The 15,232-nt window shown below is 41.5% G+C and overlaps 1 protein-coding gene across 2 annotated transcripts in view; it reads left to right on the top strand.

The window, feature by feature from the left end:
- Window positions 1-5,780: 5,780 nt before the first annotated feature.
- slc16a2 (solute carrier family 16 member 2) overlaps window positions 5,781-15,232 on the top strand; it is a 28,146-nt gene continuing 18,694 nt past the window's right edge. Inside the window, exon 1 of one of the 2 annotated variants that reach the window (XM_019883925.1) lies at window positions 5,781-7,070. In XM_019883925.1, coding sequence (XP_019739484.1) covers window positions 6,677-7,070 — 394 coding nt within the window. In that variant the 5' untranslated portion in view covers window positions 5,781-6,676. The remainder of the gene's footprint in view (window positions 7,071-15,232) is intronic. The other variant, XM_019883924.1, reaches the window with a different exon arrangement.

The following is a 15,232-nucleotide window of genomic DNA, read 5'->3' as shown; positions in this document are numbered from 1 at the left end:
TTCTACCACCTCCTCCTCCTCCTCAACATCCCCGCTTTTCTCCCTTTGGTGCCTTTCCCTCCCCCCGTCTCTATTTAACATGCTGCCTCTGCTCTTTTTTTTTTTAACCATGCTGCCATTCTCAACAGTGCTACAAGCTATGATACGCTTGAATGTGTCTTTGGGTTACCATCAGCTTGTGCAGCGCTCAGCATACTAATAGCTGCGTGAAGGAGGCTGTAACTTGTTGTGTGTGTTGTTTTCGCAGCTGTTGTTCATTATTTAAGCCAAAAACATCCGACAAGCTATGCAGGTGTTCGAGTGACTAGGGCATTAAGGTCAGCATCATTGTGTGCTTTCGAGGGTAGGGGGTGAGGAATGCATGCCTGTTTATTTCTAATAGTCTCCATCCAGCGCTTGAAACCTCTATTGTCAGTGAAGTGGAACGATGAATGCTAACCCTGTTATGTGCCGATAAAGCTGGCAAAGATTGCTTGCTCTCTTTCTTATTAGTGAAACAGAGTGAGAAAAAAAATCTGCCCTTTCTTTAGCAAATTCCTTGACTTCCACTGTTGTTTTCTTTCAAATAAATGATTTTAAATTGGAAAAATGCCCACCGTCACGTAAAAACAAACAGCATTGAAATGAGATCGTGTGAATGTGAACTTTCCTGCCTTAATGTAACCATGTTCATATGAAGGGAAGCCTATTTGATAACAACAAATGAAGTAGTAATAAATTATTGAAAAGATTAAACAAGTCTTTGAAGAGTTCAGCCAAATAAGACGACAGTATATGGACTTGAAGAGTCGTACTGTTTGCACATTAAACATGACACCAAAAAATGTGGTGTTTAGACGTCCACACAATTGTGTGCATGCATGTGTGGGTATATTAGCCAGATGTGCCGGATAAGAGAAAATTTGTGTCAAATGTCTACTAAAACCACAACGACTGAGTATGAACAGATGGAAAACATTCTTGGTGAAGCGAAACATACAAAATAGATTCACAAACACGCAATCTATTGAGAATGCGTCTGAAGTTGTGTTTTGCATTTCATAATTTACAATGCATCTCATTCAGGGTGTTGCTTATCATTGAAGTGTTGCTTATGATTTACTGAAGGTGTGGGAGTAAAGGGAGAGGAAAAAGTCACATTTTTTTATTTGTCGTTGTAAATGACTAAAAGTTAGTTTTATGAAAACATACCTGAAAGAATCTCCTGAATACACACGTATCTATATGTCTTCACTCTTCAGGTAGTGTTGGCACGGTGACCACCGTGTCCTCCATCCCCCATGCGCCATCCTCACCAGAAATGCGGGCGCTGATAAGTTTCACAAACCTGTAACTGGATGGTACATGTTACTGCGGCTTATCAGTCTTCTTTTCTGAACAGTCTCTCCCCAGTCTGAAGTCTTCATTATTTACCCCCCCCACCCAAAACAAAGTCCTTTTTATACATAATCAATAAAACCATTTTGTTTTGTTTCACTCTGTAGTTGTTGGCAACACCTGTAATTGAATATCTCTTCATGTTTCCTGTTAGAAATAAAATGTATGTGTGCAGTCATTGATGTTTGACTGTCTTGTTGCCATTGAGAAATGTACTGTCGTCAATACACCTAGAAATATTCTTTGAGGAAGTGGGAAAGAAATGTTTGACAGGATGACAGACGCATGACACTTGTATGAGAGCTTATACTGCGCAACAACATGTAGTGACGATCATGGCTGGTGAGGCACTGACTAGTCATTATTCGGTTTCACAACTTTATAAAACAAAGTTGCGCATTTGCCACTTATAATAAGACATTAAAAATTGGTAAAAGGAAATACGCGAGCATTACTTTCTTTCTCTCACACACACGCACATAGATATACACACACACGCACACGCATACGCACACACACACATACACACACACACACACACACACACACACACACACACACACACACACACACACACACACACACAAAATGCTTATTCGTATGAATTTATCTGACAAGAACGGTGCCTAATAGTACGAAAGTGATGCACCTGTCTGAAAATGACTCAACTGCTTAATCAGATGAGGGACACTTACAGACGTGATGCTTTTTGACAGAACTCTGTGCTCTGCTGAGGAACATTCTTCTAGTACATGGCCGTTGAGGCATTGCTAAAACAACCAATCTATTGGCGGTCTCAGGCTTTTGCATAAGAATGCAGTCTGCGGATAAAGAGCTTATTTCCTACAAGAAAAGGAGGAAAGAAGTACGTGAATCAATTACAATATGCATTACCGGGGGTCATGAAAGTTTACTTTTTCCTCTCCATTTATAATGCAATTGAGATTTTCCCCAAAAAGTGATTTTATACATTTACCCGCAGTACCACTCCTTCCAAAGGAATCAAAGGTATGGAATGGTTGGTCCACACTCCTCTCAAGTTGTGGAATACAGGTAGTCTCCAAAAAGTAGATTCCACTGCTGATAAGATTGTTTAGTCTTCAGCGATTTGCCTACGTGATGTCCCGTATACAAGTTAAATTTCATTTGATCATGAGTGAAATTTTCAAAGTCGAAACAGAGGGCATTTATTATGCATTATAAGAATACCCTACAACTGGACAAACAAGACTGTTGATGTTTTGTACAAACTTTGGTGCTATAAGGCCCCTGAGGAATAAATGAACCCGGAGTGAGTCATGCTACTACAAATAAAAAGCAGCTTGCCAGTGCAGGATTCCACTCCCACCAGCGCAGCATGTTTAAGCATGTTGCATAATACTGTGCCATCCTAACCATTGTAGGTAGTGGGATAGGACACACTCATGGAAGAAATACTCATGGAAAATTATCCTATTTCTTAACACAGTGAACGCCAAGATTCAAGAGAGTGACCTACACCCACTGAGCAAGTTCCAACCGATAAATTCCCATTGACTGTGTTCATCTCAGGACTTAGATACTGTTTGAGAAATGTGTGGGCCTCTTGATGTCCTACATTTGCTAGACAGATACTCATTCCCCTTCTACAAACACCTCGGAGGATTTCTCTCTTCCTAATTTAATGGGAAGCGCTGTTATTGGCTGTCGCTGGTCAACTTTGACATTGAAAGCAAAATTCCAGGATAGTTGAATGCGATCGGCCTTTGTGTTTGGAGTGTTACGTGAATTGCTATTTTAAGCTCTTTATTTTTAAATGACTGTGGATGATGTTTCTCTTTTTCTGAAGGGCTGAATGCTAACATGTGTCCATGATGATGTCGCACCCCATCTCATGACTCATTCGTTCAGAACGTGTTTGAGTGATGTTGAATCAAGGAAAAATGTAAGAGTCGCAAACATTTTACAAAAGGGTTGATTCATTCATGTTACTCACAGTTTAATATCTGCTGGTAACTGTCATGATAGTTTGAACACAGTGTCTAAACCAAATCATTTTATTGAAGTGAGTTAAGCCCAAAAGCCCCTTTATATGAATAATTGTATGTGCGACTTTTTGCCCAAAATATAAAAAAATAATTACCGGTAAAAAAATCTGAACACATCATCTGCCACTTTTTTGTCATTTTCAGACACCAATTAAACACTTTCTTTACTTTTTTTTTTTAATGTAGTGACCACTGCAAATTTAAATTGGAGTAGTAGTTTTGGATGGTAAACAACTTGCTTTGTCACAAAGAGTCACATAAAATAAAGTGGCTCTGTTAAATGTACAATGACATTTTTCACTACTCTACATGGAACCCTAATGGGTTAAGGCTTGTTTACAAGCACAAAACAGTCTAATCAGAGGTTTCAGGAACATTGTCAAAAATTAATGCTGAAAAACAAAACGGTCTGTTTAAGTTGTATGGACATGATGTGAATCACACGCTATGCCCTGCAGTCAGCAAATGTCAACATGACTGAACACCCTTGAGACTGTTACGTTACGATCATGCCTCCAGGAGTACAGAATCTACAGCCACTATAGAAAGCGAACACACCCTGAAAAAAATGTGAGTAAGAATAAATCCTTAGGGAAAAACACAACAACATCACCTCTAATCTATACAATACGCATGATGAGGAAACAAAACTGTTTGGGGAAAATACAATATAACTAAGTTATTCTTTATATGCAATACAATGACTCATTTTATTTCGTTGTGCACTGCAGCTGTTTATGTTCCTTCCAAAGGCCCAATAACTCACATTGTCATTTTCTGTTATTGTCTGTGAGTAGAAAAGCCACTGGGGTGATAAGGAGGGACAGTTAAAGCACATGTAATGGAAAATGGCTTTGATTAGTGTTCCATAGTAGACTTGTCAACATATAGAGTACGGTATGAAATAAATAATACAAAACAGTACTGTATTTCAATCATCATAACACAGGTATTTAACCTCTGCCAATGTCATATACAGAAAGAAAATACAGTATATACCTTGGAATAAAAATAAGCGGCACGTTTTTGCTGTTTTAGCCTTAGCAGAACAAGCAGTAATAAAAATGTATCTGTGTTTCTGAAAATTAACAGGACAGAAATTTAGTTTTTTTTTCTTCAATAGAACAACGAGGTTCGAGTTTCTTGGCCACATGAGCGAGCAAATCTTACACAGAGTTGCAGCACCCCGTAGTGGTAAATACGTGTTACTGTTCAATTTCAAAAATTGATTAAAACAGCACATTGCTTCTATTTGGGAGTGAATTCAACAGCACTAGGAAACTACAGATAACAAAATTGGGTCCTAAATTCATCACTAAATGCCTTTACTGGGAACAAAGGACAGCACAAAAATTTGACCATTAATGTCGTGATCTAATATACAAATTTTGCAGGGCTTCTTGATGCTCACAGTCGTTCCTACATACGGACCATCTATTGTTCCACCCAACCGTTCATAAAATTGTGAAGAGAGGGAGTTGGTCTTTTGTTTCAAAATTATAGGGTTGACCTAGTTTTTCCGTCCGCCCCCTCCCAATCGCCCCAAATCCTTGTGGTCTTTTTTCTTGATATGCTATCTATCACAGACGCGTAATTTCGGCGACTTTCTTGTGGTCGTAGTGATAACTTGAGCAGCAAATTGCTGATATGACATCAACAAATGCTACGAGAAAGCAAGAACAGACTTCTGAACTGCGAAACAATCTCACTACCAGGTACGCGTGTTAACGCGGTTGCTCCAACGAGTCGTGGAACAATTTTGGTTGTTAGCTCATAAGACAACGTGTGGGAGGAACCAGGCAACGGAGCGTGCTTGGAATCCACCAGGACACGTTCGTGCCTGTTCGTAAATCCGAAAGGAACCGAAGTATTATCCTTTCCTCAGCCGAACCATTGGTCTTCGTCGTCAGGAACACGTCAGGTATCGATTTGATACCGGGTGGTTATCTCTAAAATTGATACCGCTACCTATTCTTTGTGTGCCTGTGTGTGTGTGTGTGTGTGTGTGTGTGTGTGTGTGTGTGTGTGTGTGCGTGTTAGCTGCGTGAGGAGGTATGTGTGTGAGGGGGAAATATGCTTGTGCATGCCCCTTTACCACGTAGATGCCTGGAGCCACTGCTCAATTGGCCATACCCTCTGGAAACCCCAGAATCAGTGTGACTGTGAAATAAATACCTGAGCATTTGACAGTCCAGGCGAAATTCCCAAATTCTTGTTACTTGAACTACCTTGGCACTTGGCAGTCCAGGCGAAATTCCCTAGATTCTTGTTACTTGAAAGAGACTCAGGTAAAATCAATTATTGTCATTATAAATATGAAAACTTTCCTGATGTATTGTGTTGCTTTGCAATAAACTAAATGGGAAACAGAAACTTGTTATTCCTATCTCAGTTTGATCTGTCCAGCTTCTGCCATTCATTTCCTCGAAAAGAGATGTTAGAATTATGAGGAGACTGCAAGGTCTAACTGTAAACCTGTGTCTTCCACTCCACATTTTTGTAATAAGTTATGTGTTCACACAATACGTAAGCGTCTTTTTGTAAGTTAATTTGTAGCTCGTGGAGACTAATGACTAGCAAGATATAAACACAGTCAGCTGAGTTACGGTTTGGTAAAACATCCGCAGTGCATACCATATATGGGCGAAACAGGACACCAAATACTGTATAAATCTCATGATGATATCGATAGATATCAACGCACAGATAGGTATCGATAATATCGATGCTTGTATCGATCTATCTACTTCGACTGCCAGGAAAGGAGGGCGTGCGTTAGTTATTGAATGACGACCCTACCGGCGGCAGTGTTTTGGTCGGAGTGTGGACGGGACGAGACAACCTATGAAGTATCCCCACGAGAAATTGGTCACATTTTATTAGAGCAATTTAACCTCGGTCAGCTTTTGTTGCGTTGTTGTGGGGGACACGTGGTGCCTCGGCCGAGACGAGGTGCTTGCAGGTCGGTTGTCAGGTTCTTTGGTGGGCGAGAAAACAAAAAGTAAACATTGTCTCTTTGTGTTAAGACTTTTTTTTTAATCGGAGAACACGACAGCCAACGGCGATTTTTAATTCCTGGATGCACACATTTAATCGGCTCGTGGCTCTATTGATGCCGAGACTGTGAGCAGTGCTAAGGGTACTTGTCGGCCACTATGTTTTGAAAGAGAGCCAATCAAATCTGCTATTCAAATCCACGCTTATGTCAGTGACCTACATCTCATGTGTGTACGCCAAGCGCCCGCAGTCTCCTCAACGCTAGAGCAGGCAGCATGGGGAAGAACGAGGTAGACGACCAGGCGCAACCGTCTAGCCGGGTGTCCGAGACAGAACAGTCGGCCGAGCAGGGCGATGCTGCTCAAGAGTGGAAGACGGATGAGTGTTCAGGGGAGAGCGATGTTAAACTCCCTCAGGAGGACAGCAACGTGCAACTGGTCGAGGCTGGATTTAAGTCGATCTCATCTCCGGCTCTCGAAACTGACACGGCAGAAAGGCACGGCGCGTTATTCTCGCCGCCGGAAGGAGGTTTTGGCTGGCTGGTGGTTTTGGCAGCCACCTGGTGCAATGGGTCCATCTTCGGGATTCAGAACTCCTTTGGCATCCTGCACATGATGCTGGTGAGGGAGCACGCAGACACCGAGGACAAGACGTCTCAGTTCAAAGTGGGTAAGTAGGACACACACATTAATGCTGTATAGACTAAATCACTCACTCTCACAGGAGATGTGGGTCGCCCTGCACTTTAAGTGTGTCTGCAAAAAAAAAAAAAAAGAAAGGAGAAACAGGCCGATAAAAATGATGGATCATTTCATCATGGCAAACTCCTTATGAACATCTTGCAGTGGAATTGGAGAAGGTTGATATTAAGCAATACTGTCATCACTACATTATCCATCTGAATAACACTTGCTTGATCCATTGAACTAATCACCTAGCTTCTATAAATCTAGTTAACGTTTACTGAAAACAACTGGCTGGTATTGTTCTCTACTGAAAGCCAACATCGAATACAACATGAAGTGGGTCATAAAAGTTCCAGGAATGGCCTCATAAATGGGGGGGTTTGGGCTTTCGCTTGTACTCAAAGCACTTCACACTGACTCCTCATTCACCTAGAGAAGACGGAGCACCAAGAGCCACTGAAGGTTCGATATTTTGCTCAAAGTATTTTAACATGGTCATAAGTGAACTCCCAACCTCTTGGTTGGGAGATGACCACACAACTTCTGAGTAATCCCCATGGAGTCTAATGCACTTTCCCAGCCTTCCCTGCCATGCCTTTATGTGCTCCTGGAAGGATCCCTCTGGGATCTTCAACAGCTCTGTCATCAGGCCATCTTTATGTCGTAAACTTCTTCAAAATCGGTCCCCTTGACGTTCTCCTTGAGCTTAGGAAGATGGAAAAAAAAATCATACAGAGTTAGGAAGATGGAAAAAAAATCATACAGAGCCAGCTGGCGTTAGTCAGGCAAGTTGTTCCAGCACACCAAAGTTCTTGTTGGCCAAGAACTTTTAGATTCTGAGCGAACTGTGAATAGATGTGTTGTCCCGACACAATTCTCACCTTGTCTCGCGCACTGAACAAAGCAATTGCTGCTCAACCTCTTTGAAGGCTTATTGGTTGTCCGTCTGGCCCTGTGGCAAGAACTCGCAGAGGATGATGGTTTTTTTCAGCTTTAGCGATGTCGAATGCTACCCATGAAGGCTAGAGCAATTAATCGAAACTTAATTGTGATTCGGATTTTAACTTCTTGTAATCATAAAGATATTCTGATTGAAAAACAATTGATTTGCCAAACAGTTGTCTGGTTGTTCTTTTGAAACTTGGTAGTTGAATAAATGTCAAGCTTTGAACTCAACAAATAATTATTTTTCTTATTGTAATTTCAATGTAAAAAAAAAAAAAAAAAAAAAAAAATCCGGATTATTATTTTATTATTTATTTTCCACCATTGCCCAGCCCTAGAATTTGGTTACAGAATCATACTTGAAGATCCATTGGCCTCCACAGCAAGTTTTGGGGTTTTCCAGTAGGATTCCAGATATTCCTAAAATAGAAACAATTATTCCATCACAAGTCTGGTCTGATTGGCCTTATCATCACGCACTCTGCTCATTGCTGGACACCAGATACACACAGGATATGTAGATACAAGCATGTGGGAGAAAAAAAAATGTTCAATGGCTGCTGAGAACCAAGGTCACACTTACAGACTCAAGAGTGATTAGACTGAAGGGGAAAATTTGTAGTTTGCCTTTGAACTATATCTTTTGGGACACCAGACCTGGGACATTTCTGACACCTTCTTACATTGTCCAAAGCGGGAAAATGTCAGTGTATAATAATGATTGCCCATAGGCATTCATAATGATTTAATATTGATATTAGCATTTATTTCTCACCAAACAGTACTACACAGGAAAAGGTTTGGCAGGATGTGACTGTTTGCACAGGACATGTGCTTTAAAAGTTTGTGATAATTAGAGTTCCAGGAATTGAAATTCAAAAAGCTTGCCTCCACTGGAATCACACCATTGTTTCCCCCTCTGTTTACCTGCATGCTTCTGGTTTGTATAACAGGCTACTGACAATGTTGACCCAAATTTCTCAGGGTCTCACGCCTCAAGGAATCCCCTGATGCTTTTAAGGAATTTGTGTCTTGGTGAATTCTATTCACCACGCAAGAATCTTGAGGGCCTGCTCTTTGAATTTGTTCCAGACTGGATCAACAGTAACAAGTATGGGTTAAGGCCAAGATGTTGGAAGAGATTAAGATTCTTAGGCTGTGCCCCGGAACAATTTTGGCCGTCCAACATCAGCGCAAAAGTAGTAAAAGTGGTGAAAGTCTAAGCTGCGGGGGGCTGGTCATGTGTCAGCAGCTTGACGTTTTTCATGGCAGCTCTGTTTGAGTATGTCCATAAGGCCCAAGAGGCATGTGAATGTATGTGTTGGCTCCGTCAAAGCAGAACCTGTTGTTCCTTTATATTCACCGCAAAAGATTCCTCATAATCTGGGCAAGAAAAACGGAGAATTTGATTTCATCTTCCATTTCTAGAAGTCCCCTTATATAATTCTTGGTGAGACACTGTCTAATGTGAAAGGAATTAATTTCAATCCAGCCTGAGTATGAACAAAAAAAACCAAAAAAAAAAAAACCTGAATATGAATAAAATACAAGTGCAAGTGCTTAACTACAAAAAAAGGTTTTCCATTGCTTAAGATACGTTATGCATGCTCATCAAAAACCTCTTCCAGCGCCATCATCAGTGGATAACTGCTAACTGGTTTGATCGTGATTGGTCTGTACCTGATTCACACATTAATAATTTAGTGTTTGCATTTACGGTTGTGAATCTTTTTGTGTTTTGTTTTCTTTTGTACTTTTCTTTGCTTTATGCTTTTTTTTCTGCATTATCATTTCATCGAATGACGGAGGAACCTGAGGTGAAACACGAATCTTTTTGGGATGCTGTTCAACCTCAGATCATTTTGGATGCCAAAAAAATCCATTCCCGGACTTTGTATCGGTTTGTCGTGGTAAAGAAGGAGCTGAGCCAAAGGGCGAAGCTCTCAATTTACCGGTCGATCTACATTTCCATAGGTGGCTATGATCACGAGCTATGGTGTGTGACCGAAAGAATGAGATCCTGGATACAAGTGGCCGAAATGACTTTCCTACACAGGGTGTCCGGGCTCTCCCTTAGAGATAAGGTGAGAAGCTCGGCCATCCGGGGGTGGCTCGGAGTCGAGGTGCTTCTTTCTTCTCCACGTTGAGAGGAGCCAGATGAGATGGCTCAGGCATCTGATTAGGATGCCTCCTAGACGCCTCCCTGGTGAGGTGTTCCGGGCATGTCCCACCAGCAAGAGGCCCAGGGGAAGACCCAGGACACTCTGGAGAGACTATGTCACCCAGCTGGCCAAGGAATGCCTCGGGATCCCACGGGAAGAGCTGGAAGAAGTGGCTGGAGAGAGAGAAGTCTGGGCTTCCCTGCTAAAGCTGCTGCCCCCTCAACCCGACCCCGGATAAGCGGTGGAAAATGGATGGATAGGTGGATGGATGGAAAAATCCAAATAGAAATGAAGGAAATAGAAACAACCCTGCATGGTCAAGTCTTGCCAAATCAATTATATAGCCGATTTTTAAACTAAACTAGCATTTTTTTTGTTTGTTAGAAGTAATACTAGTATAGTTTTTAGTATAGTAGTATACCAGTAGTATATACCAATATAGTTGTTTTCTTCGCAACTCTTATTGAGGTTAGCCCTGCATTTGGTAAATGCATTGCAGAACACCGATACAGGTAATCCTTTGATGGCAGTACTCAGGCCCTGCAGGATATGATGAGGTCACATGCAATATGCTGACATTTTGTGTTATATGCCAAAAAAACAAAAAACAAAAGAAAGACACAAGCAGCCCTTTGTTGGTCTGAACACAGGTCTTATGATATTTGCTGATATCACCTCATTATGTTTTGTTGTTGTCATGGCATATCTTCCTCATAACTTTGGTTTCATTCTAAATTGTACAATTCCAGTGTGTTGGATTTCGGAGCTTCCACAGTTAAATCACTGGATTTTTCCGGGCTGCTATTATGTTTTCCACAACGAATGGGTGGGCTATTTACTACTTGTAGGTGGTCTGCTATTTCTCAGTAGTTACACAACGGCATGTGACTGGGTTAATTCCCACCGTGCCAACTTACACAAGAGCTTTGCAATGTGAAGGTGTGTACTCAGCTGCACTCTGCTCTGTCAATCACCACATTGAAGGGGAAGAACAAAAACACGATGCTTTTGCACTCAGTGGGGATGTGCGAGGAGGGAAGATCTTTTGTTGTGAGTTTCCTTCGGCCACACTGGCTTTCTCCCACGTTCCGAAAATATGCATTGTAGGTTCATTAAACATTCAACATGGTCCCAATGTGAATGAGAGTGTGAATGGTTGATTGTCTATACTGTACTACAAAGTGTATGTGCTATGTGGTTGACTGGCGACCAGTGCAGCGTGTACCCTGGCTCTCCCCAAAGGCTGGCATAGATAAGCTCCAGCTCACCCGTGACCTTGATTACGACAAGCGCTATAGAAAATAGATGCCTGGATATTATTGTGAGACCCAAGCGAGAGTATGAATCTGATTTCAAAAGTGTCCTGTCAAGCACCAGAGTCACTCAGGGAGTCTGAAAACAAAAATGGTGTGATCAAATTCAGTCAGCATTGAAATAACCTTGCTATAATTTACAGAGTGAGTGATGGAGTAGTGGTACACCCGTCTGACTTGTGTGCGGGCAGCATGGGTTCAGTTCTCAGTCAGCAATGATGCGTATGATTGTTCATGTCTGATTGTGCATTGTGACTCACTGGCAACCTGTTTAGGTTGCCATGTTCCTTTTTCCTGAATTTAGCTGTGATAGGCTCCAGCACCCCACAATCCTTAACAGATTAAGCTGTGTTCAAAATGGATGGCTGGATGAACGGACATTATTTCCGTACGAGGTTGCTATTGTTTATCTGAAAAATGTCAACTGCTCTCCCCAGGACCTGCTAAATCCAATTCACGTGGTCTCTTTGGAATGTGCTACCCTACCAAGTCTTTTGTCCTGTACCCCACGCTGGAACTGTCCCAAAACATGCATCACTATCATCATGATTAAGTTAGTGTAAAAGGTGTGTGGATGGAAGAATAATAAGGGTTAAAGATTTAGGGTTCTGTATGCAATAAATTCTAACACTAACATATGTGACTTAAGTTGATGATATCTCTATCCATCCCTCCATTTTCCAATCCGCTTATCCTCACAAGGGTCGCATGTGTACTGAAGCCTATCTCAGCTGTCTTTGGGCAGTCGGCGAGTACACCCTGAAGTGGTTGCCATCCAGTCGCAGGGCACACATCGACAAGCAACCATTTGCGCTCGCAATCACAACCAGGGACAATTTAGAGTGTTCCATTAACCTGCCATGCAGGTTTTTGGAATGTGGGAGGATAATGGAGTACCCGGAAAAAACCCACGTAGGCACGTGGAGAACATGAAAACTCCACATAGGAAGGCCGGACCCGTAATTGAACCCTGCACCTGTGCACTGAGGTGGACATGCTAACCAGTCGACCATGCCGCCCAGTGATATATGATCTTTGCAAATGTTTTCTGTTGTTCCAAGTTGAGGATCAAGATAATTGTCAAGGATTAGGGCATGACTGTTCTCCACCATTATTTTTAATTTGTAGTGAATTGCAGCTCAGGATGTCACAATATTTGTCCACAGTTAAATTTCGATATATCCATCCATCTATCCATTTTGTAATCCATTTATCCTCATGACAAACAAACATTCGTGCTCACAATCACACTCAGAGACAATTTAGAGTGTTGCATTAACCTGCTGTACATGTTTTTGGAATGTGGGAGGAAACCGGAGTACCCAGAGAAAACCCACGCAGGCAATATACAATCTCCACACAGGAAGGCCGGAGCCACAAAGTCAAACCCTGCATCTCTGCAATGTGAGGCCAATGTGCTAACCAGTTCGACCACTGGGCCGCCCTCTCACCTCTACCTCTAGCTTCATTCCTTAGATCAACATTAGTGCGATCCCCTGCCCTACACAATGTTAAACTCACAACTGATTTGAGATTTAAGGTCTGCATTTCAATACTTGTCTAACCCAAGTTAGTAACGTCTGACTTACAGGATTGCATTCTTTAAAAAAACTGACCTGGACATGGGCTGACTTCTGTTGCTTCTATTTGATATCCTTAATTCATGACTGTGTATAGGACTGCCTCGTTCTTCATATCCTGTTTGAATAAGGGCAATAACCATTAATTATCTTGTAGAACCAGTTCCATCTACTGTATGACAGTATGTTGGTGCCAGTGTAGAAAGTGAGTATAAGGAATATTGCTCTGGGGTATGTTCGTCCTAGTTTCATGACATCAACAATGTGATTGCAGATGTGGAATTTCCCTTTCAGTCAGGGGAATGGAACTCCGTGTTCTCGAGAGCCTTATCCTGCCTGTTTTAGATTTCTCTTTACTTCAACACACATGATTCAAATGATCAGCTCATCAGTAAGCTCTGTAGAAGGCTGAAAAAAATCATGATCAATTGAATCAGGTGTGTTGGAGTAGGGAGGGATCCAGAACAGGCAGGACATGGTTCTCGAGGAACCTGAGTTTCCTACCCCTGCCTTTAGTCATGCAATTTTTAATTTTATAAAGTGTAGGCAAAAATGGTAGTAAAGGCAGAGAACAACTGGCAGAAAGATGTTTCATAAAATAAATGACAATGGAAAGGTAAAAATGCGTGAGCCACAGCTACAATTCGAATCACCTTTGCATTTCTTCTTCGCCCCCACACACCCATGCTCTTTAAGTTTTAACTTAACTTTTGTACACATTCCAGCTTAATTCTTGTGAGAACATTTTGACAACTTAAATGCATGGTATACAAAGCTATTTCTAAAACAAGTGCTTCCGTCTCTGGAGCAACTTTGTTTCAAAATGCTGGTACTTGGCTTAGACTCTCTTTCTTTCTCAGCACACATTTCATTCACCCACTTCTTTCAGTCTACAGACTCTTTCTGATGTAGTCCAGAATGGGTACACTCAATTCAGCCTATTCAGGGACAAATTGGAGTGAAAAGTGGGCATTGTATAACATACTTTTAAGCGTTACGCTTGAATATTTTGGAACTGGAACTTGGAAAACTTTTGCAGCCTCAGGATGAATGCGGTTCACGTGTAAAAGTGCTCATGGGAGAAAGACCATAATCACTTAAAGCAATCACAAAGGGAACAGTCATACCAAGAAGTTAGAATTCTGAAATAAAGCATTTTTTAATATTGAACAAATGACTCTTCTTTTATTTACATATGGTTTAGAATCACTGAACTAATCCCCCCCACAAACCAACTCACAAGGCAATGTGAAGACTGTGATAGAGGTGGAAGTAGCAGTGGCCTCTGCAGTGTTTTATGTCATTGTGTGTTGGGGAGGAGGCCTCACGTACAGAGCAAGGATGAGACTTAACCAAGTGCTGAAGAAAGCTGTGTCTGTCCTTGGCTGCCAAATGGACTCCACTATGGAGGGAGCAGACAGAAAGATGTTAGCCAAGTTGACATTCATCATGGACAGCCCTTCCCACCTCCTGCACTACCAGACTTTTACACCGTTGATACAGAACAGCAATAAGAGCAATAACAACTATTATATAGCGCACACATACATGCACAAAAAGGAGAAAAAAAAGCCTCGCGAGAATAAGCGGATTTGAAAATTATTTTGATAATGTTTGATCGTTTCATAAGAGTGTATTAGTTTTTCTTGCTGTAAGCAATGAATTTTCCCTCTATGTGGATCAATAAGGTCTTCGCGCCTCCTATTCTAGAAGCTAAACACGACCAGCACCTTTTAAAAAGTCCAAGCTGCTCATGTTTTTTTTTCCTTTGGTCAAGCTTCAAAAGGTTTTGTACATATAACACACACAATAAGTCATTTAAAGTGGTCTGTGTACACACACATGTACCGAATCTATGCAGCCTGCAGGCGAACAGTGCTATTTATGTGCTTGAACCAATGTTCTCTCTAATGTTCCATGAGAGAGTGAGAGCAGGTTTGAATTCAGTCACCTATGAGTATTGAGGACAAATTTAATGACTATTTGTTTGTTGCATTAGAACCACTGAGAGGGGAAATATATGCTTGTCATATGCGGAGGAATTAGCAAGAAAACATGTTTTGGGGTACTGGCACCATAGGTGTATATATTGTAATGGCACAGCATATTTGAAACTGTGTGACCTGTGGTATGTGAGTAGGTTAT

The sequence above is a fragment of the Hippocampus comes genome, unplaced genomic scaffold, assembly GCF_001891065.2.
Source record: "Hippocampus comes isolate QL1 unplaced genomic scaffold, H_comes_QL1_v1.1 scaffold156, whole genome shotgun sequence".
Lineage (NCBI taxonomy): Eukaryota > Metazoa > Chordata > Actinopteri > Syngnathiformes > Syngnathidae > Hippocampus > Hippocampus comes.
Note: the sequence above shows the minus strand (reverse complement) of the source record. Positions and strands in the feature narration are given on the sequence as shown.